Here is a 26,622-nt window from a genome sequence, read left to right as displayed (position 1 = left end):
AGGTTTTTGCAGAGTTCACTGTAGAAACCAAGCAAACCACTTTGAAGCAGAAGCAAATTACTTTTAGCAGTGTGAGCAGAGAATCAATTGCCACTCACCTATGGTGTCATTTTATATATGTGTGTTCACAATGGTTTTCCACGCTCCTCCTCTGACCCATCTTTTAGTCTTGCTGCTCTGATCCCTCTCTCTCTCTCTCACACAAGTTTTGAGGGGGTTACTGTGCAGGTCCCTTCACATAATTTCAGCTGAGCACTTGAGCAGCATCACTGCTCTGCAAGCTGCTAAGCAGCCTCCGTGAGCAGAATTTGACAGGACTGTGGTTTCCCATATTGCCTTTCTTAACTTGAAGAAGTGGTTTCCAAAACTGGTTTTCTATTCCTGCTACTGAGAAATAAGGCAACCAAGTGATACAGACTCCATGGGGATGAAAAGTGCCGTGGCCCCCTTCAAGGACAACTGAGATGAATCTGGAGCGCATTTTAAAAAGTACAGATAAGGATGACGTGTCATGAGCTCTGAATTGCAAATAAACCATCTATGCTCATGTTTTAATGATGTTTCAGATAGTGCCTGTTCAGCTACCTGTAAAATCTGTAAATTTTGGGCACAGGATTTCGAATCTATTTTCTTAGGAGTTAAAGAGCACTGATTTCAAGCAAGGTTTTTCAAGGGAAATAAATAGCAGATAAGAAAATGCAGCTCAACTCATTTTTATGTGGAAAATGGTAGCAAACATGCTTGAAATGTACTGGCTTTTAATAATGTCACTTTTAAAAAATAAAGATTTTTGCTATTTAATTTCTTTTTTCTCAGAATAGAAATGAATCCCATTTTCTTCGGTCACAACATGCTTTCTTTTTCTCTTTTTTTTTTTTTTTTAAGATGGCAATTAGTCATGCAAAGTTTTATAAGTGCATTAACATTCGAGTTTGTACAGAATATTTTTAACCAGACACACCCCCCACAGCTCATACCTACAGCTTCTGAAAAACTACATGCCACAGTGATGGTTGAGTTCCTTTTGGAAAAAAATGGGCCACTGCATGAGCCAGCTGTTGGAATAAGACTCTCATGATTCCAGCTTCCATCTCACGGTCTGTAAAATTTCTCCTTGACGTCCACTGTGATGAATCCAATAATAGTAACAGGAAAACATCTTCTAGGAGAAAAAAGCTGTCTTTGGCCAGTGACTGGTAGATTTGGGAATTAATGTTGCTTCCCTGAACAGTGTTCTTAATAAAGCCAAAAGCAGCTTCTTTGAAAGTCTAAAACTGGTACCACTTTTTGTCCTTGTATTTCAGCATCACCTACAGAAATGGGAAAAAAACCAAAAAATGGCAATATAAAACACTGCCCTACCTATGAGGTACCACACATGACCTAGGCCCATTAGCTGTCACAAACTTCATAATTAAAAAGAGCAATGCAGTACTTCACTATCAGGGTCATCAGGTCTTGAGTCCACTGAGATCTCATATTTAATTTCATAGTTATTACATGAAAAATGTGTTACCTGCTATTGATATTTGTTAGCTTTTCCCCAAGGAGCTTTAACTACTTTTCTTCTTCAAAAACTAAAGGTATGGCAATAATCAAGAACTTGCTTTTTATTTGTATAGAAAGAAGCCTATCTATGGAGCATAGTAGATATGCTCTGAATATACAAACTTTTTGCATTTTGGGGCACATTATTCCTGCCTCACACAAACAAAAGCCAATAAAAATGTAAAGGTCTTGTACAGAGATGTGATGCACATTAAATGAAAAAACGTGCATTTTGGGAAGTATTCTTTAATGTTGTTTTGTCTTCAAGAAAAATCACTTTAGTTGATTCCCAGTCTTATCAGCGTGGGATGGAAGAGGTTTTCCATTTAAGCACAGAAGCTGTCTATTCCAGCCAAGCCCTATTCTATATAACTGTACCACAGTGTTGTACTAGTAATGTTCTCCTCCTCTTCCCAGTAAGATAAGATTCCTATATACACATCCACCTACCTGTTTTCTGCCCTACTGCATAGATGTGCTGCATTAAGTGGCTTAAAAAAACAAATCATAATGAATTAGTGAGAAAGGCAAGATGAGAAGTGCCACGTTCTAAATTCAGAGGCTAACAATGGATGCTCATTTACAGAAACATGAAAGGAAGGGGCGTGCAATGGAAGTTTATATTTGGCATTCTCATTGTTTGGGAGGAGGAAAAATGGTCTGTCAGTTAACAGGAGTACAACCTCTAACAACATGACTGGGTGAAGGGAGAGAACTGCACTTTACCTTCCCAAAGGGAAGCAAAGGCTCAGTTGCAGGGTTGGCAGTTCTTAGTTTTGGGTGTATGGTGCCAGGGCCCTACCTCGTGTGCATGTTTGGAAAACGCCTCTGCGCTGGCCATCATGCTTGCAGTCCTTTCATCCAGCTCTCCCAGTTTCTGTCCTCTCTCATCAAGGGCAATGCGTGCACGAGTCAAGTCCCCAATGACTCCTCCCGCAGCTCCTCTCACGCCTTCAATCCCACCTGATCCAGGGATGTGCTGGGCGAGACTGCGAGAGGCTTTTCCTGCCGTAGCCTCGCCAACTGCAAAGGAGACAGGGACAAACAGACAGGAATAAGTTCCTGGCTGTGGCTCTGTCAGTGCTTCTCAATCTCCCGCTGCAGCCTTGCAGCAGTGATGCCATTTGATGGACAGATGGCACATGTGGAAGACATTGCTCTGCCACCAGCACATCTACAGTGCAGTCGGGTGCCCCTCCCTCCATTGCTCAAAAGAAACTTCCAAGGTGAAGGAATTATGGGAAGGCAACCAAGGACCCTCCCCTCCCTTCATTTTGTCAACTTTCTGTAGATGATTTAAATCTCATGTACGACTCCATTCCTAGATGACAAGGGCAGGGTGGTCCTGTGAATGACTTTCTGCCAAAAAAAAAAACCCAACCCAATAAATTACTCACAAAGCTCCTCTCTGTCAAAAGCTTGTCCACTTCCTCCAAAAAGTCCTTTGAGAAAACCTCTGTTTTGGGCTTCAGGTGTTTCCACAGGAGTAAACAAATCCCCAAGCATGTCCTAGCAAAGCCAGCAAAATGTCCATGTGAAAAATTAATGAGGTCAAACCAGTCCTAGGTGCTTTCTTTATTTGCATTAACAAGCCACATGCACTGGATTTAATTAACTAGTTTTTAAAAAGAGTCTGTTGTGTGAATACTATGGTGTACTTAACATTCATGTTTCCTGGCAGGCAAATGCTTGGGCTAACTAGATTCACTCATGCTTTCAAAGGCACTTGGCTTGTCACTGCCCACGCCCATGTTCTTTACCAGAGACAAAAAATTTTAAGTAGTGCAGGATGAAAATACCAATGATAAGATCACATTTTGCTTAGAAACTGCAGAGGTGACACTATACTTGAATAAACAATTTGTTGTTTATTATTTGGTTTGCTTTAGTGATTACCCAGGCAAGCTGGGCAGTCACTCTGCTTTTTATAACATACCTGAATTCAGTGCTTGATAGCAGTTCAGAGAGTTTGGTGGTTTGTTGTTTGTTTGATTACCGTAGGGTTTGTTTGTTGTTTTGTTTTAAACAAAACCCCTTACCTTCCATACAACCTTCCCACTGTTATTGTGCCATCAATAATGCTAAATAAGGCACTGTCATGGTGACTGTTCCATCTTGGAGCAGTTGACCCAAACAAATCTCAGGCTCAGATTTATTTGCAGCAGTACTAGGAAAAGCCAGCTCTCTGAAATAAAACTGATGAAGAAAGTGTGCAGTCCCAGTAGTGTTTGACACCAGTGAGGCTGTGTGCACTGGGAACAGTTGCTGCCCTGTTGCTCAGCTCTGTGTTTGCTCATCCAAGCCCCAACAGGCAGATACAGCTGTTGTGTTGCACAAAGCACTTGCTCCTGGGAGGCTGAGTGCTAGGACAGCGCTGTGACTCACACTTACTGCTCCTCTGCACAGTCACCTGCTCTGGGGAGAGAAATTACTGCAGCCCTTGGAGCTTAAGTGGAGGCTCTCATGCAGCCTAGCTTTGTTTTCCTAGGTAGCATGTGATACTGGGTCATCTGCTTTTTGTACACATATAAGAACTGTGCAAACCTTTTTTTGCATAAAACTAAAGATAAAAGCAGCCCTAGTCCAGCAGTAAATAGAAGCAAGGGCCTAATTTCCCTTGGTTTGGTTGTTGTGTGATGCTATTAAGGCTAATAAAAAAAATTAAATCTGGCTGGTAACAGCCTCTCACTGTAGGCCCATAGTCTAAGATACATCAGTCAAACCTTTTGATTATTTTAAAATCGGTTCCCTACAAAATAATCCCTTCTCTGATGTGCAAAAGCTTGTGTGCAATGCTCACTCCTCACAGTGCTTTTTCAGACCTGAGACAGACAGTGATGCAAGCTGAGCAGCTCAGCACATGTCATTCCCTAGGGCATAATGAGTGCTGGCAGGACTATTTCTTTTATATTTCCATCCTAGTTTACTGCTAATTATATAACCTAGAACTTATTCCCCCCTCTTTTTTTTTTCCCTTTTATTACTCACGTTTCTCCCTGTAACCTCTCACAATTCCTTCTCTTCAGTAAATGACATTTTCATTTGCATTTTCATTGTAAAGAAGACCCCAAACCAGCCCATATCTAACATTGTAAAGACTTATTGCACTTATTGCACTTTTGCTAGGTGCAAGTGACAGTGCATGAAAAAGCCCAAAGAACAATAGAGCTGCTGACCTCTCTCTGTTGCTTTGGCATCATTCAGTCAGGGCAAGTGGAGAGGAACATATCTGTCCTGCTCCTGCAGCACAGCCTTCATTTCAAACGCCAAAGTCTAGCAGTAGATGTGTGCCAGTTTACCCCTGACGAGTCAGGTCACTGGCCCTCCCACACAAAGGCACCACAGTAAGAGTTTGAGCCCTACCTGTAGATTGTCACACATCTCCTGGCTGTATGTCAGGCGCTGGATCTCTGTGGGAGAGCTGAGATACAAAGCCTGCCCTTCATTAGTGAAGCAAAAGGTCCGTGCTATCCTCATGTCTGTTACAGGCAAATAGTTCATGTCCAGCAGTGGGCGAAAACTGGGCAAACTGAAAAGAAGCAGATTGCCAGGTTACTCACCAGATACCACACAGGTATACCTGCTCTGTGGCTGCATTTTAAACCAACATTTAAGTTTATGCTTTTCATAACTGGAACACTTAAACGTAGCTCTAAGCTGAAAAATTCTGCCATAAACATGCTGTCTTCTCATCATACTTCATTTGCTTGAATAGAGAAGTTTCACCTGCCTTGCCTCAATGACCCTAAGGCTTCTGCTACTGTCTGGGTTTGGGATGTGCATGTGGCACAGTACAGCTTGTGCCATGTGGCTGGGCAGTTTGTAGGGTAAGGCTTGTCCCCAGTTACCCAGGGACATCTGCAGGAAATGGCATGGCAGGGCCCTGCTTCCAACCTGTGGACAAAGGCTCCAGCATCGCCTTTGCTGTCCTCCAGCTTCTCATGGTTTGCTGTTTTAGACAGCACTTTCTAAAATTTAAATGGCCTAGCCAGGGAAAGGGGGTGCAGCAACATGAGGGTATAACCATAGGGCTACTGCACAGTCGGCACCCTGGGGGAGGTGACAAGGAAGGGAAACCAGGTGCTCTGAACAGGAAGTCTCCAGAAAAGGCAAGAGTGGGACTTGCTACTTCACATGGGATAAACAGTATCCTGCTATGGTGAGTTCTATACTCCTCTATACCTGACCCCCCATAACTGAGCAAAATTATCAGTTTTCTTTTACAATAGGTAAAAACCATGAGCCATCAACAGTCACAGGTACAGGATTTCTATGAAAAAAAGGAGCTGGCTTTGCTGTGCCCCTGCCTTAACTCCCCACATGGAGGCAGCCCAAGAAACAGGCCTGGCTGTGGCAAGGCAGGGAGTTAAATGCACCCACCGGGGAGTTAATGCAGAGCATCAGGCACTCAGGACCAAACACGTGTGGAATGTGGTGGCACTGTGCCACCTCTTTGCTTAGTTTTGCCACAAGATTAGTTAGATAAGTACCTCAGTGTCATGATGTGCCCATTGGCACAAAAGCACGCCAGACAGACGCTGTTACAGAGGGTGACCACATCTGCTCGCAATAAAAAGGACGTTTCGGTGATGTTGTGGACATAAAGACATGTTTGGGAAGGCAATGAGAAGACTTTGGCTTGTTTTTCTGAACAAATGACTGCAAATTGATGATCACCCATATCCTGGGAGGAGGAAGGGGAATGCATGACAAGTTTCCTTTTCCTTGTTTTTTCACCGTCATCAGCACTGTGTGGATCCCTCCATACTTCATACGGTGGATGTGTCAGTGTCCCCATGCAGTCCAAGCACGCGAAGGTCAGCACGGCTCCTTTCAGTGTCAGAACAGTGCCTGCAGAACATAATTTGCTCTCACTGACACTGGCACCACAATTAGACTGGTTGTCAGTGCTGCAAATGCGTGCAGCGCAGCTGACATTCAGCTTTTGTAAACAGAGCAAACACATTAATCTAGCTGAGGTGACAAGTCTTGCTTGCTCAGTTCTTTCTGACTACACAAGGAGGAGACCAAACAGCCTGAAAAAGTATCAGGCAGCCAATATCTATAATAGTGGATATAATACATGCTATTGAATACCATAAAGATAGCCTGTTTATCTCTACATTATACTAGTAGGATATTTATTCCCCAGCAGTAAAACTGCTCTTCTTAGTCTGATGACCTTCCAGAATTGTTTTTCCTAAACAAAGTGTGGGTGGGAAATCTCTGTTCCTGTGCATTATTTGCTCTTCTGTCCGTTTTTTAAGCACATACTGCCTCTCCTCAGACCTGACCTCTCTCAGCCCTCTGTTCTCTCTGCTACACCATCTGTCACTCGCTCAGCCAAGGATCTCTCCTGGTACAGCAACCTGCCAACATTTTTGTTTCCTTTCCTGAACTCCCTTCTGCTTCTCTGCAGCTTTCTGAAAGAGAGACAGCCAAACTGTCACAGCATCCCAGACAGGACTGCACAAAGAACTGCAATTTCACAATATGAAGGAACTCTGCTAATTTCCCCGTCCTCACAAGAAACATTAAACTTTGCCCATGACACAAGAACTAACACAACCAAAGTGTCTCAGTCCATGAAGCTTCAGGTCCCTCATGGGCACTTTTACTTGTGTGCCTTGCATGTAGCGAGTGACCATTGCTTAATACATATATTGAGAAATTTCTGCCCAATCATGCAGTTATATCCCCAGTCGTACCAAGATAGATAACAAACAGAAAAAGAGCTGCACTCTTACCACTTGGTGACACCATGACTGGCTCTGACTGCCGTAAGTCGTCGCTAGCAGGCAGATTAAGGGAGAGGATTAAAACCATACCGAGGCCCGTTCCAACCCAGAGACAGGGGGAGACAGCAGTGTCGTTCTTTCGGGCAAAGGACTCCATGAAGTACAAAGCTGTAATTGCCTCCTTTGAGTCCCTGTCGATACTGGACACGCTGGAGCTTCGGGAACGGCTGAAGGAGTTTTCCCTATTTTCTGCATAAATAAATACAAGCAAACAGGCATAAATTGGTGTTCCAAGAACAGGAGCAAGCCTGCAGAAAATACAAACTCCCTGTAGGGTACAGAACATACAGTTTTCGTAACCTGAGCAAACATTCTGACACTAGCACGATACCAGCTTGCTGCCACTGTATAAATAAGTGTGGAAAATGCTGTCAGACCTCATCAGTTAGATCTGCATTAGAAATAGCTGCTTATTATGGAGATTAGCATAGACTAATTAGAATTTACAACAGCCTTAGCTCAAAGGACTTGTTCTAAATAGCACAAAATAACTTTAGATCCATGTGTTACCAATGCATTTAAAATTAATCCATGTATCTCATTGCTGCAGGACATGAAGGGAGATGCCATTACCAACTTCACAGCACGTGTCCTTTGCTCTGCTCTTGTTACCATCACTAGGATGTTCTAGCACTGCATTCACAGCCATTGTTTATTGTCAAGCTATTAATAACTGCTCTCTGGGGAACAGACACCCATTGCTTAACTGAGCCCATAACCAAAATCGACTCTGGCTTCCCAGGGAGTGAAGTGAGAAACCTGCTCTGTGCCCTTGGCAACAACTGCAGAGTGAGCTGGCACTGACTGGCTAATCTTCCTGCCCAAGCTTTAGCAGGCAACGTGGAGAGCCAGCTGGAGACAGAGCTGTGTTGTCCTCACTGCAAGTACACAGGTTCAGAGAATCTCTCTGAGCTTTTCAGAGAAAGGTAGCAATGAACAGGGTCTGACTGCTGTAGGCGATAAGGATCTCTGCTTTGCTTTGCCTAGTGCCAGGCAGGAAGTACTGGCATTAGCAGGAACTGTCAGTGGCAACACAATGGAGGCTATAAAACACACTGAGGCTAAAAAGTTAATGAAGAGGAAAGGAGCCAGAAGGAAGATGGGAGTAGGGCTGGCTGCTAGCAAAACAGTTTGTGCCAGTGCTGATGTTTACCAACCTGTAGTCAAAAATGGGGTTAGATCATTGGAAACCCTATGTATGCTCTTCTGCAACAACAAAAACTGGCCAGGAGGGCCTGGAGATGGAGAAATAATTGAAGCTACTGGATCTGAGGTAAAGGGCTTGGTTCTGAACCTATCACTATGAAGTAGATCTGTATCTGATAGGAAATTATCCTTTGTATAGCTCAGAAGAGACTCATCTCTTCAGAGCCAACAGAACTGTCTGGAAAGAGGAATACTTTCTGCTATTGTCGAGGAATAAAATTAGAAAATTACTTTCTCACACAGTCCAACTTAGAACTGAATTAAGCCTTGTGTTGTATATGTGGCTCCTGCTCTCCACTAGAAGCAGCGTTTTTGCTGGTGAACCTCTTCCTCAGACAACATATTGCAGCATTGTAATCCCCTACACAGATGCCTCAGTGCAAACTGCTGAAGTCGTCCTCTTCACCACAGCTGCCTGGGGAAGACTGGAGAGAACCATGGGAAAGCACTACTGGAATTGCACCAAGCATTACTACATACGTATGCTACCTTAAAAGTTGGCACGCAGGGATGAGGGCAAATTCTCCTGCTGCTCTTCCACGCTTGGGCCACCTTTGGTTCTTTGAGGTCATCTGTAACTTGTCAAACAGGAGCTTCACAAGATAGCTGTCATTGGCACTTCAGTCCCACTCTCATGGAAGAGAAACTTATGTCTACTTGAACTTCCAAACCCTGCCCTCACCCCGTTTTCACTTTCACGTAGGCACTGTTGTAGCTCTCTAGTTCTGTCTCGGTACTGCTCAGTGTAGCTGCATAAAACTGGGATTGTTGGTACATCTACAAACACAGCTTCTGATACCTTGAGAATTAGTGTCTCCCATAACCCCAAGCACTTGTACTTCTCCTGCAGTGGACTAGTTGGCCCAGCTCCTTCCTGAGCAGTGACAGCTGCCAGGTAAAGAAAGGAAGACAGTAATTTCAAGGCAGAGATCATCCTCCCAAAGGTTACCTCGTTTTTTAAAAAAAATGTTATTATGTAATTAATTTTCTCTTTAACAGGTGTATTAATATCACAGTCACATAAAATTCAAATATGGTGGGGCTCAAACTAAGAAAGATGTTGAAAGGACAAATGCAGTTAGTGTAGGCGACAAACACAGAACTTAAAATATATGATGTGCCATTTGCATATGTCATCAAGCTTTCTCCCTCCCTAAATTAACAAGAAATGTTCCTCACTCCTGTGCAGTACAGTTAACTAATACATCTCTGCAAAACTGACACTAACAGATAGAATCTTTGGGATACTTTTGGGAACATACTGTGCCATTTTCTATTAAATGCACTACTCAAACTGAAAATCCAAAGATCAGCAAGACATATGTCAAAATTTGTTGTCATTAAACATATCTGAACAGCAAAGGCTGCAGTTGCTATGTAACTTTATTGACTAGCTCTAAAGCAAGGTAGAAATCTCTGCTTTTCCTAGGTTTCAGGATAAAATTTAGTTAAGGCTTGTTTCCTGGGACTCTGTTCTCAAAAGATTCTACCCCAAATTCTTTATCTAGAAACCACTCTATTGTATCCTAGAGAAACATAAAAGCACAGCCTTCAAGAAATTTTAAAACCATGGCATATCCTTTGCTAGTATGATTGCTATGTCTTAAAATGACATTCCGTCTTCTCAAAGTTGACCTGCCGGTCTGTAGCAATCCCTAACCCAATCATCATATTCTGGGTTTTTTTTCGTATATTTTCCTTTTCTCACTCTGCATGATGGGTGTAGCAAGAATGTCAGCTACAACATCTTTTTGCAGAAGTCTGAACCAGGACCACTTCCAGGTACTCCTTGTAACCCAGATCAAAGTTTATTTGGACCCTCTGCTTCTGTAAGGGGACAGGACATTCACCTGTGAAAGGCTACTCAGTGCTCTTTTCATCCTCTCCTCCTTGCAGAACATCCTGCTACATGACACTTTCTCTTAAATGTGCTTCTGCCTCTAGATTGACCCTCGCTTTGAGGAAGCCCAGTATTCCCAATATTCCCAGCACATATCCAACTCCCAGGATCCATTGGCTCCCACACAGCCATCTCAGACCACCATATCCTTTTTCCTCTTTGTCTTGTAGACTTGGATTTCTTGGCTCTTCTTTTTTCCCAAAGAAGTCTCCAGGCAATTTCTGCAGGTAGCAGCAGAGGAACTGAGAGCACCATCAGAGGGGTCCAGTGTTCCCTGAGAGCTAATGGAGGACTACAATTTGGGAGATGCTGCTGTTCAGGATGTTAGACAATGCACAGCTCTGAACAAAAGCATTGCTACCTTCAGTCAGAGCATTTCAAAAAGTTGCATTCCATGTGTTAAGACCACACAATATAAACACCACTACTCTCCTAACAGTAATCCTGCTTTCTTCAAAATGTTTTCATTCAGCCCCTTCCTATGCATGGTTTGGGTTAAAGAGTTGCAGATGGAAAGGCAGGAACCAACTTCCTTTGTGGCACTGGACTGGTTGTTAACTTTGAGCTATGAGCCAGCAGCACACAAACAGAAGTCTTCTGATTTAAAAGCAACTGCAAATCTTCTAACTTGCTGCCCACCTCACCGACAGAAATACACAGGACACTTCAACCCACATGCCAGGTTAAAAACGAAGCCAGTGGTTTTGAGTCTTACCTTTGTTCATCCATGTGCGAGCAGTATAGTGACGCTCGTCGTGTGAGAATGTACTGATTCCATGTAATTGCTGAAGCATTGCCCGTCTGGAAATGTAACCTACTGCCATAAAGTCGCATGCATTGCAAAAGGACAAGAACAATTGAGCCAACCGTCATCATGACATTTGTATGAAAGTAGCCCTGAGCAGTTACTGTCCCAGCTCTTTCCTTGCCTGACAGTGTCCTGCTGCAGTGCACTGGTGTCTAGGAGAAGGTTTAATTTAGGGTCTGGGGGTTTTCTGAGAATTTAAAAGATAAGTTGAGTAAATTATCCCATGTGTTTCAACTGTCAGCTGTACAGAGCAGAGATTGCAGAGATTTTTTTTTAAACTTTTTTAGCTTCCTTTTGCTTAGCAGAGATAAAGCCAGAATTTCCTTACTTTCCCATAGAATTAAAAAAAAGAGAAAAAAATGTATGCTGTTTTCAGGGGAATGTTCTGACTTGTCTGTTCTCAGCTGCAAAGCAAAAGCTTTATTAGGGGAACACATCCTCACCTATCATATCTTTCAGAAAATTGTCATTGTGATTTTTCTGAAACAGTGGAGTTAGCATTTATACAGAAGCATAAAGTATTTTTTTTCATGAAGTTAGGAATCATGAAAACAGAAGTATCACTTGTTATGAGGAATGAAAAAACCCCCAACCTTACAGTGACAAAGATCAACATTTTCACTGCAACTGTTTACATTCATTACTGGAGTTTTGCAATTGACTGTCAGTGTCTTGGATGCTATTTATAGGTCCTTTCCTGGTTTTAACATAGTGAATAATTGATCTGCTTATGAAACAAATGCAAAAAATGACCTTTTTTGACACAGAAATCGATATATTCTGGAAACGAAGTTAAATGGTTTATATCATCCTCACTTGGATAATTCTAAAAGTTTTAATCCCAGATACCAGACTTAACAGAAGCCAATGGAACTATTTAAAATATTTGCCAGTTTAAGATCATCATCTTAAAATTTCAAGAGAAATCTGTCACTTTTAAAATTATATAGTCAGGAAAACATGCAAAGCTCTGAATGCCAGTGGAAATACACAGTTAAAGGAATTATACCTCAAAGATGAATCTGCACACAGTAACATCACAGAGACACAGAGACCAAACCATATTACTGGTGGCAATGCTTCAGCAACACAGAGGAAAAAGGGGCAGGAAGTAATGCTACAGGGTTTTCACACGTTTGCTTGGCTATAAAAACAGCTTCAAACACCTTTTAATAACACCACTCTAAAGCTGCATTCCACAAAAAACAATTCACTAGAAAGCAGCAGAAGTTGTCTTAAGCACAAACGATGCAATAAGAGTCTGGCATTTTACTGTGAATGATTTCCTAACTCAAATAAGTTTCCCTAAAAATATGTTGAAAAGCCTGTGAATATACTGCTTGCAGAGCATTCCAACCAGGGTGGCTGTGTCTATGCTGACACAGAACTCACGGCTCTGGGATGCTCAACCCTGCCCCAGAGAGTTCTGAAAGGTATTTCCCTGAAATTGCTACAGTTAACAGCAGTGTAACCTGAATGGCTTCATGGAATCACACTGATACAAGACTGATGGAAATGACAGCAAATAAAGGCCTGAAAGTGAAAATAGATTCAAGTCACCAGACTTGGATCTTTATTTTGATATTTCCAGAATATGGTAAAGTTCAGGCTTAGGTTTTAGTTGAGCATGTTTTAAAAACAGAATGTAACTATTAGGGCAGAACTATTCTTCATACTGAAAAGGAAGTAGAAATAAGCATTTTTATAGAAATATAAAAATATGAAAGATCTTTACAGTAAGTAATCTATAAAATATCCATATTTAATTGTATGAATCACTTCCCTTGACTTATACAAGCAACCTGTCTTCACATTAAGATCACGAAGTGTTCAGTTTGGATATAGATTATAAGCTTGAACATATGTTTTTTAATCAAAGACATCACAATTCTCCAGAACTTAAATCCCAGCCTAAACTATCCATTCTGCTGAAGCGTCTTTCACTGATAGTTTGGGAAAGAATAATTTGTTGTATGACTTTCATATCTGGAAGTACCCAAGAATAAGGCAGACAAGAGACATCGTAGAGGATGATGAAGCTATGGCAGTGTAACATCACTGCCTCCATACCTTTCTCATCTGGGCCATCCTTGGTCCTGGGGACCTCTGCCTCAGCCCCAAGTTGACATTAGGGTTAGGGTTCAGAGATCCACAAAGCCTACACCTGCAGGGGCACTGGGGCATGCCAAGGGAAGTGCTGTGCATGTAGCAAAACAGTTTATGTTGATCTAGAGTGCCAACTAGCAAGGAAAAAATGCTAAAGTTGAGCATGCAGTGCAAAACACATCCTCAAATTCAAACATGCCTAGAGTACAGTGTGAAATTAGCTTAATCTGGAATCAAATCATCATTTAAATTAAAACTGACTAGACATTCAGTGACTGTAAGAACAACAACATTTTCAATGAGTTGGTTGTTTCAAAAACAAGGAAAACTTGCAGATTCTTGTAAGAAATCAAGTTGATCCTAACATCCTAGTAGAAATGTACTCCAAGGAAAAACCAAACATGAACTGTATATCTAGCTGAATAGAGTTGGAATTCATGCACCAGCAGCTCACATGCATCCATGCAAGGGTCTTCTCCATTTCTTCCTAGGCCTCTTCTAGCCACTAGACATGCTCTTTCACAAGGCACCTCACTTTTTCAACCACCTCTTCCCCTTGTTTTTCCAGGGACATAGGGTATTGCAAGCCCTGTTGTGACCAGATTTAGGCAGACACACACTTAAACTCCATTTAAACCTCTAAGGGAAACCAGTGGTTAGATCTGACAAAGATTATGATTCAATCTAAATGACGACAGTGCCACTGGTTTTTTGCAGTCCAGGGGCTGTAGCACTCAGTAGAAAACTGGAGGCTGTAGATACAAATCAGCCTAAGAGGACTGACTCCAGCCATCCATGCCTCCTGCATTTTTGGCCACAAGGTATTAAGAGGAACAGCATTCTTCATGTCTCCCTTAGAAGCTGAGCCCCTGCTGGCAATGATGCTCAGCTGAGTGGCTGAGGTTTCTGGACCTTCTGGTCCTATTTTTGATTTACTCTGGACCTAATATAAAATATGAATGAGTTCTAGGAAACTCGAACACCATGGGTAGGATCTAGAAACTAGGCTCTCTCTTGCCACAACAACCTACTTTCTAGGCATGTCCTCTAGCAGACTTCCTGGGCAAGTGGCATGTCCCATCTATTTGATTGGGATATGCACTCTCAGGACCACTCTCACACTTCATCTTAAAGAAATGGATTGAAGTAGGTGGACTGAATGACTCCCAAGATCAGTTGCCATTATTTTTGATTCATCCATAGCACAGAAAAAACAGGTTTTGACCCTTGCTCACATTTATAAGCTCTCTACATCTCCTTTCTAAGAGGAAGCAGAAGAGAGAAGGTTTTTATTTTGCCTACAAGCACATGCATGCTCATTCAGAAATCTTTGAGTTTGCAGTGCCCAGGAAACCAGAAGTGCTGTGATTTTGCTAAATACAGGAAAGAAAAAATAATTTCAGCTTCCTAATAACTTTTTTTTTAAATAAAGCTTTCTGCAGTAAGAAACATACTTTCTAGATATAGCACAAGTCTTCTATGCAACATTTTTATCTGATTCTCTGCACAGACAAGAAATATGATGACAAACTGAACAGTTAGTGGAGACTGTGGTTTACCATAGTGTTTCTAAGTTATTTCCTATTATACTAGTCTTATCAATTACAGTGATGTAAAGTAACTTCAAATGCTATCAAAATTGAAATGCATTACAAGCAGAACCGATATCATAATCCCCTCCCTGAGAAATAAATGAAAAAAAATCAAGCCAAGTGCTTTTCCATCTGCTATGAAAGCTGAGCTGTGAAAAGCCATGGCATTTAGGAGCCTTGTGAAGCGTGGTCCCATGACTGCTGTAACACACCCAACAGATCAGGCAAGTGTCAGTTTGGCTGGCTGCTTGGGCAAGGAAGTTTACCAGAAATCATCCACTCCGCAATATGGAGAGCATTGGCAAAGGGAATGTGGCAGAGAATATGAGCTGTTCTGAAAACCTGCCAAAGAAGCAATAACCTCCTCAGAGAATACATTTCTGCAGCTAACTACCCTTGTGATCAAAATGAATCCCCAACTGTCTTCCTTAAGTTGGGCTTTTGCCTTAGTAATTTATGTCCTGTTCTTTTCTCAGCAGATATGGATAGCTGATTATTCCCTTCCTCTCTATAGTAACCTGCCATGCATTTGAATAATTTTGTGCCTTTTTTTCAGTATTTTTCTAGATCAAGAAACCAGTTGTTTCTCTGTTTCCTTGGAGGCCTAGGGCTTTGAAAACTGTCCCAATCATCTTCTTAGGCCATCATTACTTACCTTGCATCCACGTGTGGGCTTCAGACTTAACAGACTCAAGAAAAAAAGCCAATGATAAAAACAGAAACCTCCCTCTTCTACCCCCACCTCACCAGATGGGAAGGAAACCTCACGGTCAAATTCACTCATCCAGTGCAAAAAAATCCAGTGTGCTATGCATACAGCACTGCTGGAGACAGCTTAACAGCATAGCCACAACTGACAAGAGAAAAACTGATATAAACTTATATTATATAAGTTACACAGGAAATACTGCAGTGCACAGCATGACATAGCTGAATCTGGTTCCTCAGGTTCCTCTGGTTCCTTTTTCTAAGATAACTACTCAGTATCATGTTTCAGGACCCCAACTGCAGCACACTGGACTTACAAGAGCAAGTGTCACACACATTTTAATACAGGTATGGATCAATCCAAAGGCTATGGAAAACTTGTTACAGAGACCAAAGTAACAGCCTGACATACATACACAGAAAATTATAGTAAAATTTGCTAAATATAAAAACAAACAAAAAGCCTCAAAAAACTTGGCACCAAAACCTAAAGCAAAACCCACCAGGGAAAAAAATCTGGAAGCCTCTGTCAGGCTACCTGTAGGGCTTTTTTTAAAATGTTGACTCTCACAAATACTTTTGAATAATAAAAGAAGTTTAAAGTATATATATACCAAATACTATGCATTTTCTAAAACAAATTAGACAAAATCATGCAAGTGAACAAACAACTTATCCATCAAACAGTTTTAGTCATTCTATATATATACACATCTGCAAAAGAAAAACTTCAAGTATAAAAGTACACTAGATCTCTTAAAATGGAAATTGCATTGTACTTGACATGGATTTTTTTATAAGGCTATTAAAGATAATAACTAAATACCCTTGAGTGGTTTGTTTTGCCAGCTCACAGTGACATTCAATTCAAGTGCTCTGTATCAAATTTTAACTACATATAATCAAAAGTTAATCCAAAAGCTGAAGTACATGCGGAAACTGAATTATTTTAAAGAAAAGTTAAAGCAAATTCAAAGACTGCTCTGAGCATTCCTAGAAAATTACAACGCACAGCAAAACCTTGTTAGGATTCCTTGTTCAGAGGCAAGTCTGTAGCACAAGACCTAAAAATGGCCTTTCTAGTACAAGGCGATTAAGGTGGACTAGTTAAAAACTACATAATAGGGAAGAAAAATAATAATAAAAAAGAGAGAGTTTTCTATCACTGCTGCTGGGAAAAAATAAATTTCCAAACACAACATTTCAAAGGAAAAACTCCTCTATTCTGTCTTTACTTTCTTCCCAAGATGTATAACCACATGTGGACATGGGTCTGCAGAATGCCAAGATTTCTGTAGGAATGCAGGCAAGGAGAAAATGGCAGAGTCAGCCAGAACAAACTCTCGATGGCAAAGGCAGAGAGAAACCATTTGCAGAATGCAAACTGCTCTATGTTTGAAAGAAAGCAATAACCAAGAAGTACCAAATCTGAAAGACTTCTCGGAGTTGGTTATAACACACAAAGCAAGGAGAATGGTGTGCCAGAACATGCATCTGTGCACACATCCATATACCCACCAGCTATACAAGTATAACCACAACAAGTTCCCTCCCACAGCAATTTTATTTTTGTTCTTTAATGTCACCATTTTCTTTAATTCAGTGTTTTCTTTAACCTAAAATTACAACTAAAAATTCAACTGAAATACATATTTTGTTTTCCTGTGCAGAAGAGGAGCAGATATTTAAGGTCTATTCATCTACCCTGCAATTCTTGATCAGGTTGTGATCTCTGCTGTTCTACATGGAAAAGGGGCTTTAACACATTTGAAAAATATATGATATTAGCTCTTAGCCTGAGATGGACTATTTTGGATCTGTGCCACAGGACAGAAGGCAAACAAGTCGGGGCATGCATTTCCCCAAGCAAAAGTTTAATTCCTATTTCCATGTTTCTGTGAGGACACCTGCAGACAAGGCTGGGTGGTAGTCAGAGCCCAGAGCTGGAACAGACCAAGACATGAACAGTGCAAATTGGCTACAACCTGGAAGGAAATCCACTAAGCTTGGACATAAAACACAGTCCCATTCCACAGAATATTATCATGGATCAGAATCTCTGTAAGGATTTTCTTGACTAGGAATAATTTGCATTCATGTGTATTTTTTACTATTGTTGACATTAAAAGCACAGTCTTGTGCTTGATAATAAAAAAATGTAGTTTATACCCTGTGCAAGGAAGCCTTATCAAAGAAATATAATCACTAACTCCTGAAATCTCAAAAACTTATGGTCAAAAAGGACTTAAAGAAGTTTATAATTTAGAAGCTAAGCAATGCCAATAAATTCTGAAATATTACAAGAAATAAACATCTTAGTCAAAAGTGTGAAAACAAGAATCATAAATATTTAGAATCATAAATCATGTAATCATAGAAAAGCTGGGGCTGGAAGGAACTTTTAGAGGTCATCTATTCCAACCTGCCTGCAATGAACACGGACAACGTCCATTAGATCAGGTTGCTCAGGGCCTTGCCCAATCTGACATTAAATGTTTCCAGGGATGGGGAATCCACCACCTCTGTGGGCAACCTGTTCATGTGTTTCACCACCCTCACTGTAAAAAAATCTCTTCCTTTTATCTAATAATATGTTATTAAGAACTCGCAAGGTTCTGATTTGGGGCTATAATTAGATATATAATATTGAGCAATTACAGAATTTATTACTATAGCCATGAGAGCACTGCATTTATGAAACCAGAAGATACTACAGGACAACATGTAACATTTTAAACAGCATAAATGAGGATGATGAGGATACTGGGAAACACACAGGTTTAAGCAGTAACAGTAATGATGCACACCTAGACACCACTACTCTGCTACTGTTACTTGGCTTTTGAATTGTTCTTCTATCAGTATGGAAGAAATATCAGCACTTTATGAACCTGAGCAGTTCGCAATATTTCAACCAGCAGAAAACAACACAACCCTCCTCCATTTTCTTCCTGTGATTCATCATTGCGAAGACATTCTTCAAAAATGCTTTTCTGTATCAGGAATCCTTCTGCACAAGTGAAGTGGTGAGAGTCAGCAAAATCTTGACAATCAGCTAACAGAAATGAATTCAAAATAATTTGTTGTGCGAAAGTTGCTTGAAAATACACTTGATGAAAATGCTGGAAATACAGTTCCTATTGTACCTGAAGATAAGATTTAAATATAAGATTTTGAAATCCAATGCGAGAGGAGAAGATTCATTTATTAGTCTAATAGATATTTTATGATTACTCACCACAATATATTATCTTTTTAATCAAATCAAATAGAAGAGGTCATAAAGAACAGGAACTGGAAGTATTATTAGAAAAAATATCCAAGTATTATCAGTGCCTTAGAGACAGGCTTAAAAGAGGTAAGAATGATTTACCCCCACGCAAGGGCTTTTTTTTTATGTATGAAAAGTCTTTAACACTACTGAGATAGCAAACTCTAACCAAAATTCTACTTGGGTAGAATAATAAAATCTTACAAATTCTAACCTGAAATACTACCTTTCTAGTGAGGATATAAAATATGTTTCTTCATTCACCACATAAGAATATATAAAAAAAAGAGGAAATAATTTCTTGGGAATACATCTATTGTTTGTGGCAGCATATGCTCCTAAGTAGACAATAAATTTTCAGCAGAGAGAGGATTTTTTCATTTTATTTTGGAACCACTAGAACAGAAGGTTTTGATCAAAGCCAGTTTCACATTTGAGAGAGAATTTTTATTCTCAGTATATTCTTTCTCAAACCTTTTAACTTCTCATCTTCCTTCTCCCTCACCCAGACTAAGAATCTTTCAAAGATAATACTACCTTTCATCAAATTATTTAGAATAAAAAACTTCAGAAATACATTGCACTACTTGACTTAGCAGTGTGTCTAGAAATTGAAGATACATGAAAAACAGTGGAATGTCAGTCATACCAGACAGATCAGTAGTTGAGCTAGAAGTCAAAAGACTAATACCACAGGCATCTCAGAAGAAGTTTAGACATGCTGGGCAGATGGTTTTGCTTTAATGAGAGAATACAGATAATCAGAAAATTATTTTAGTCAATAGACCTGCTGAAAGGTGACTTTGTACACAAAATCACCACTCAAAGGACAAACTCAAACCATGCTCCATCATATTACATGCTAATATAAATTACTCTAAAGTAATTCAGTAGTTTCACTGAATTTACTGAAAGTTGTAATACTATTTCAGGGATACACCATTGATACTTTTAAATAGGGATTTTTTATGTTGCTTTGATTTACTTCTCTTTTGAAAGGAAGTTAGATGACTATCTCTAAAAGAGATATACTTTTATATTAAACTTGATAGGTATTATAATTAGTGATGAACAACAGAAAGTGACTCTCTCATGATAAAGAAAGCATCATCATGCCATCCAAAGTATCACTGTATTACTAAATGTTTTATACACAAGGGTCAATGGGACCTTAAGGGGCTGTGGGTTCTGCCTGCCACTGACTCAACTTACTCTGGGAAGATGGGAGACAAAATAAAAGAAGCGTAAAAGAAATAGGTAGTACTGTGGCCTCAGTATGTACAGGTAGTGCTGATGTTGCAGCAGTATCTGCATACAAGAATTCCAGAAGAGTTTCGTACTACATAGAATGAAGAAAAACACACAGCAATAGAAACTACTGTGGCAGTGATATATTTTCCATCAGGAGCTATCACATGACAAGGGTACTTACCATATTTGTGTGGCACATAAAGAGAGCTAGATGAAAGTTTTATGTTCATAATCAGTAACTAATGTGGAGGAAAAAAATTTGCTATCTTATGTTATCAAAACCAAACAAAAATCAAAGATTCTAGCAACTTGCTACTAGTAGCAAAGGTATTTTGCAACAATTTGCTTTTAAAAATACAAAATTAGACACTGAGTTATAGAATTCTCCTTGCTCTGTCTCCATTAACAATCATAAAAAGTAGGGAGTACTGGTTCCAGTTGTAAAGAACTGTGATGCAGACATCTCTGCAGGTGGGCAGGTTAGGATGCAAAAGTTCCTCACAGGATAGAGAGTTAGGGTCAAGGTGTTCTTGGTTGCCTATCACATATTATCACAGGGTGTTCAGTCTATTCTACACCCCAGACAGTAGCCACAGGAGATTACTGTCTTAGGTACCCAGGAAGTTATTCTGCAACTTGATTAAAAATGAACCCTGGATTTTTAAAAGGGTTAACTGTTAAAATTATTTTATTCTTACAATATTAAATTATCATTTATGTTGTTTCAATACTATTGTTTTTTACTTATTACCAAAATTGAACAGAACCAACACTACTGGCCTCCACCATTTATTTTGTTGCTATGCTTTTTCAGTTTTTGATAGACTGAAGCTTTTCTGCACAGACGAGGCACTGTTTTATTGCAAGAATGTGTGGGAGCTGGAGGCATGGGAAACAGGGGTCAAGGCCACCAAGTGCAGAGTGGGAACACTATCCAGATTGAAGAAGAACATGTTGGCTGAATCCTTCTACTTAAATTATCAGTGGTCAAATAGCTGGCACTGCTGCAATTAAAATGTGCCTATTTTGAGTTTTAAGCACAATACATTGCCAGAGTGGTTTACTCTCTGTCTCTCAACTTCATCGAGACTCCACACTCAGGCAGACCAAGATTCAAAGGTTGGTTTTTCAAGGATTAAAGGAAGAAATGCATTCTAAATTAAAAAAAAAGTATTATGGGCTATAATTTTACTGTAAACAATGGCCAGGGATTGTGGAATTTTATAAAGTCTTCAGTACTAATAAATAATCAGTATGTGCAAAGCCTGAACTCACATTCTAAAAATATCTTACTCATTTTCAGACTTGGTAAGTAAAGACAATGAGAGTTTAGAACGTTAGTACTACCAGCTGTCACAGTAACTGTACACAAGCTGCTATGAAAAATCACTTTTCCAGAACAAAGCACCCAGTCTTTACAGGCAAAGGGAGCAGTATGAGTTCAGTGAGGTTCAGCACACTACATCCCTAGGCAGCACAGAGCTCAGGAGCAGCCTTGTTAGTAACAACACTAACACACAGGGGTGGTTCTAATTCCAAACAGTCAGATGAAGACAGCAGTTCAGGGCGATGACTAGGACAAGGACCATGCTAAACTTATTTGCTTTCACACCCTGAGAGAAATTCATGAATACCTAGCAAAATATTCATTGCCACCCACCTTCTGTGGTGACTGGGAGAGAAATCTCCATGCAGGCTGCAGACTGGGCTTTTCTGAAGGGGGGCCTGCCAGGCCCTCGGCGGTTTGCTCTTGAAACGTCTGCACTGGAAAGTCGCTTTCCTGAGCCGCAGCTCTGGGATGTTGGACTCGTACAGTGACCATTCACGTGATCTGGAAAGTGAATGTAACAAGTGCTAGGTAAAGTACCAGCTCCCAAAATCCAGAATGGAGATGTACGTTTTCATACTTAAGAATGGGTTAAATCAAATCTTCTGAGAATAGCTGCTTATTTGTTTTAGTAACTAATCATGTTTATGTAAAAAATAACTCACCATATCTTTAAGGTATAGTTTGAAAAAAACCAAGGGACATAGAACTGGTATGTTCTTAGAGCTGCAGATTCCACAGTATTTTGCTGACTGATGCACACAGGCAATTTAACAAGGTACTGCTAGTGACACTGTCAGCCTTGATGTTGTGTCTCCTAACAGATATCAAGTGAATTTTAACATTTTCTTTCCTTTTTTCTCTCATAAAGAACTGCAAGTACAATTTACGACAGGATAGAATTCAGAACTAGACATCTTCCCTCCCTGACTCAAAGCTGCATGAAAGAGGCATCTAACTGCCACTACTTGGGATAATTATAAAACTAGCCATAATATTGCTAAGTATTTAGTTCTTTTTATACCACATAGATTTATTTTACTGCTAAGGAAACTGACTGCTGAACAACTGGTTTGTCTGCTACAGATCTAAAGATATGAGACCAAGACCTTGGACTCCTGCTAGAGGCTGCGGTCAATCAGCACAGCATGTGCCACTGTCTAATGAGGTGAGAAACAAAACATGGCTGCTTCAAACTCTGCCTATATTCCTCTGTTCTTTGTCACTGCCAACAGGTCTTTAAACCACAGCATCCACTGATAAAGGCTTAGATCAGAGTTCAGAATTGGACCAGACTACAAAATGTTCACATGATATTTTTCTTCGTCTCATGCTAGGTGAGGCAACATGAAAAGAATTATTGAAAACAATTTTCCCTTCAGCATATGAAAGGATACACATCCAGGTATAACTGAATTAATTTTGGTCAGCAGGTTAATTTAAGTAAACAGAAGATAATAAGCAAAACAAAAATTCAGATTCATGCAAAACTGTATTTTATTCAAAACTGTAAAAGCTCAATATTATAGGTAAGGTCAAGCTTGGAGTGTCTGCCTTAATTTTAAATGTCAGGTTATTTATATCTGAGAATTAGATCAGTCTTTAAGATTTTGTATATAAATATCATATTCTGTCAACTCTCTTTGATTTGTATTGTATCCAAGGAAAAGATGAATGTTACTGTACCAAGATAAATTTATTTCTTGGTTACCATGCCACGATAGCTCCACTGTACATTATGGAAAGCTATTTCTATATTCAGACTCTATATTCAGATTCTATACCTAGTACAGTGTATAGTGTGCTATTATATGTAGTCTTTGAATGTGCAAGTCATGTCCTTTCCACGTGAAAGCAGTTCAGTCTTAATGAACAAAGTTGGAAAAAATTGTTCAGTATTACAGATTAGAAAGCAATTTAGTATCAGTACTGCATAATGAAATAGCTCTGTAGGAGACACAACTTTCATGATTTTATCATGTTTCTTCAAAACATGGCTATTAACTGAGCTAACGGCAGATATAAAACTGATGTGGGTGCCTTGTTCAATTTTTAGTTAGGAAATTTTCAAAAATATGCTGGAACTATTCATATATATCAGTAGAAAGTCCTTTGAGATCGGGGGCTTTGTTCAAGGGCACAGGCTGACTGTTCAACCTCAGCAACAGACACATCCTCATCCAGCTGCTTCCTTTCTTCAAAATTCAGTTTGTGTGAAGGTGTTTCAGCATGATATCTAATTATCTCCAGGGGGATCCTAGGAAGTGGTGAGGAACATAACAGAGTGAAAAAGAATCATATTCTGTAGAAACATCAACAACATTTATGTCTCCTTTTCCCTGAACGCTGTACAGAACGGCTACAATACAGCTAAACCCCTATTCACCATGCCACATTTTAAAAGAAATGCTTCTATGTTTCTCTTAGTACACTTGTTTGTCTCAGTGGCCTTCAAAGGCCCACATTAAACAAAAAAAATCATTAGGATCTGGGCACCTAAACCTTTAGCTGGCTTGACAATGCCTTTCTGAAGCCAGTTCCTGGGCAGAGAAAAACCCCAGGTTTCATCCTAGAAGATGTAGGGATGTCCTTTCGAGTACTGCAGTTTGTGAACTGTTAGCAAGTGCTACAACAATGAGCAGAAAAGGGATTTTAGTGATCAGCTACAAACTTTTCTATATTTTGACATTGTTTTCTTCCTCTGATTAGATATGATTTTTTTTTTTTAATGTATGCAACAAGAAGAAATGCAAGTCTTTGAGTCTTAGTAAAAACAAAAAAGACATTGTACAAAGAGTAAGGTACAGGAATCCTGACTGCAACATTTTTGTGAAGAAATGGATAAGAATGCAGCAGATAAAGACTACTCAAATCTATGAGAAAATTCTCTGTGCATATTTAAAAATTAATTTCTCAAATTTTTTATGCTATAAGCTCAGTGATACAAAACATTTCTAAAGAAAGGTTATGTACTATTTAAGAAAGGGTTCCTTACTGCATTGTCTGAAAAAAGATGAAGTGCGCAAGAAAACTGACAAGAAAAAAACATGTACTAGTTTCCTATGGAGTACTTTCTAAGGGAGACTGAGAATGTTCAAGCTCTCAGCCTTTGCCAAAATGACTGGAATGATTAATTAGCCCTCTGAGACCCAAGTCAGCTGATTCTCCTTTGTCATGACAGATGTCTTCCAATGGCCCCAAAGAACACATACAGGAGGCTTGTAAAAAATTGGCTTTTTTTCCAGCTTTGATTTGTAAGGAAGAACAACACTTTAACTTTTGTCCTTACTGGATTACTGATTTTGTCCTGTGGTCATTGGGGCTTTTCTCAGCTCAGAATTATTAATTGATATAGAGGATTAGTTGATATTGGAAACATTAATATTATTACTATTAATTAATATTAATAATATTAATTATTAATATTGGCCAGCAGTGCATGGATTGCTCTGTGCTGATGACACAGTAGTGCAACAGCTCCCAACTCTCTCTTCTTCTGGAAGAGGCAAAGAATAGTTGTCGAGAGAGAAAACTGCACAAAATGTCCCTTCTCTTTTCTACCACTGCATTTCTCATCACCTCCTATACCTTTCCATGGGTGCTGCTTCCATGAGGTCAAGGGAATTTGCATTACACTCTCTAGTGCTCCTAGATTCCTTCAGCAAGTACCACACTAATGCATTATATTTGGGCTTCTGGGCTCAGTGGACCTTATCCTTGAAGCAGTCTCCAGACGGTGTAAGAGCCATCCCACTCTGCCAGGGAAGCAGCCTTTTCTCCTGTATGTGGACAGTGAATGAAATTGCCAGGGCTCATTTTGTACATATTCTGATCATTACTTTAAAAATGTAAGGCTCATGCAAGCCATTGGAAGTAATCATAGCAGATTAACCCTCCAGTCTGTTTTATACTGATTTAACTCTATTGGTTTAATAAAGCAGCTGGTAACACAGGGTATATAAGATGCATTAAAATACATAAAAGAGAAATGAATTCAATAAAATTTTCAAATGTTCTCCATGTGCTGTTTCTACCGTGCAAGTCCTGGTTGTTTGCCTTTGTCTGGGCCCATGGCCCTACCCACACAAATTAAAAATGCTTTAGCTATCCCTGTTACCAAACAGCAGCACCATTCAGTGCTGCATGCACCTCACAGACTGCTTGACAAAAGGAAGAGAACTGTGCTGGATGTAAGGCAAGAGTATCACACAAAATACCAGTGAGATGATGAGATTACGAGAAGCTGAAGAACTAACATTAGTTACTGGGAACCTGATGAAAGATGCTTTATGAGAGATGCAATGTGCAGCATGACAGCAGCAAGCCTGTTGGATAGCCTCAAATTAATCTAAATGTTTTTGAGGTGTATTGCACAGGGAGATTATATACCTCCTGATTTTAGTTTACATGTAGTAACATGTATGTTACACGACCTGCCTGATTGCAGACATACAACTATTTTAAACTACTTGGTGACCTCTGCAAAAAAGCAAAAGGAACCAACAATTTACCAGTGAAAAGATGAACACTTGTTAAAGTCAAATGTATTGAAAATGCCAGAAAGAAAGAAGAAGCACTCATTTGCAGTTACTGCCTAGCAATATTTTACACCAGACATACGAAATCAGAAAAAAATATGAGCAATCAATTCTTTCGATTTTAATAAAGGGATAAATTAACACAGAAAAACTAGTTGAAAACCAATTCTTACTAATGATTTGAGAGAGGTTGAGAAGAAAGGAACTCAAATATGAATAAACAGAAGTATTAAATTATCATCTGAAGTTGTAAGGAAGTAATAAACAAAAGAGCAGACAAGAGGACCAGAGAGAGATGCTTTAATATGGAGTTGAAAGAACCTGAAAAATAACTCCCAGAGAATCTTCTCTGGGATTGTTGAAGAATACAATCTCTACCAATAAAGGGAGGAAAAGTTCATTTGTTTCTACTGGGAGATTTTTTTGTATTACCAATAAATTAGATTTTGAGTAACAATTATGGGGGTGACTAACCTTTATTTTTATACAGCAAAGAGATACACATTTGAATCAAGAAATAAAGAAATCTCAAACCTGTACAAATGGCCCCAAGAACAGCCTCAGGTTTC

General features: G+C 39.7%; 1 protein-coding gene across 2 annotated transcripts in view; it reads right to left on the bottom strand.

Moving 5' to 3' along the window:
• Positions 1-883: 883 nt before the first annotated feature.
• STXBP5L (syntaxin binding protein 5 like) overlaps positions 884-26,622 on the bottom strand; it is a 188,719-nt gene continuing 162,980 nt past the window's right edge. For both annotated transcript variants that reach the window (XM_018074685.2, XM_018074686.2), the window contains 7 exons: positions 21,849-22,019; positions 7,296-7,535; positions 6,039-6,399; positions 4,912-5,077; positions 2,946-3,057; positions 2,351-2,571; positions 884-1,310 (listed from right to left, as the gene is read on the bottom strand). In XM_018074685.2, the coding sequence (XP_017930174.1) occupies positions 1,269-1,310; positions 2,351-2,571; positions 2,946-3,057; positions 4,912-5,077; positions 6,039-6,399; positions 7,296-7,535; positions 21,849-22,019 (1,313 nt within the window). In that variant the 3' untranslated portion in view covers positions 884-1,268. The remainder of the gene's footprint in view (positions 1,311-2,350; positions 2,572-2,945; positions 3,058-4,911; positions 5,078-6,038; positions 6,400-7,295; positions 7,536-21,848; positions 22,020-26,622) is intronic.

This window comes from Manacus vitellinus, unplaced genomic scaffold, assembly GCF_001715985.3.
Source record: "Manacus vitellinus isolate BGI_N305 unplaced genomic scaffold, ASM171598v3 scaffold_28_pilon, whole genome shotgun sequence".
Lineage (NCBI taxonomy): Eukaryota > Metazoa > Chordata > Aves > Passeriformes > Pipridae > Manacus > Manacus vitellinus.
Note: the sequence above shows the minus strand (reverse complement) of the source record. Positions and strands in the feature narration are given on the sequence as shown.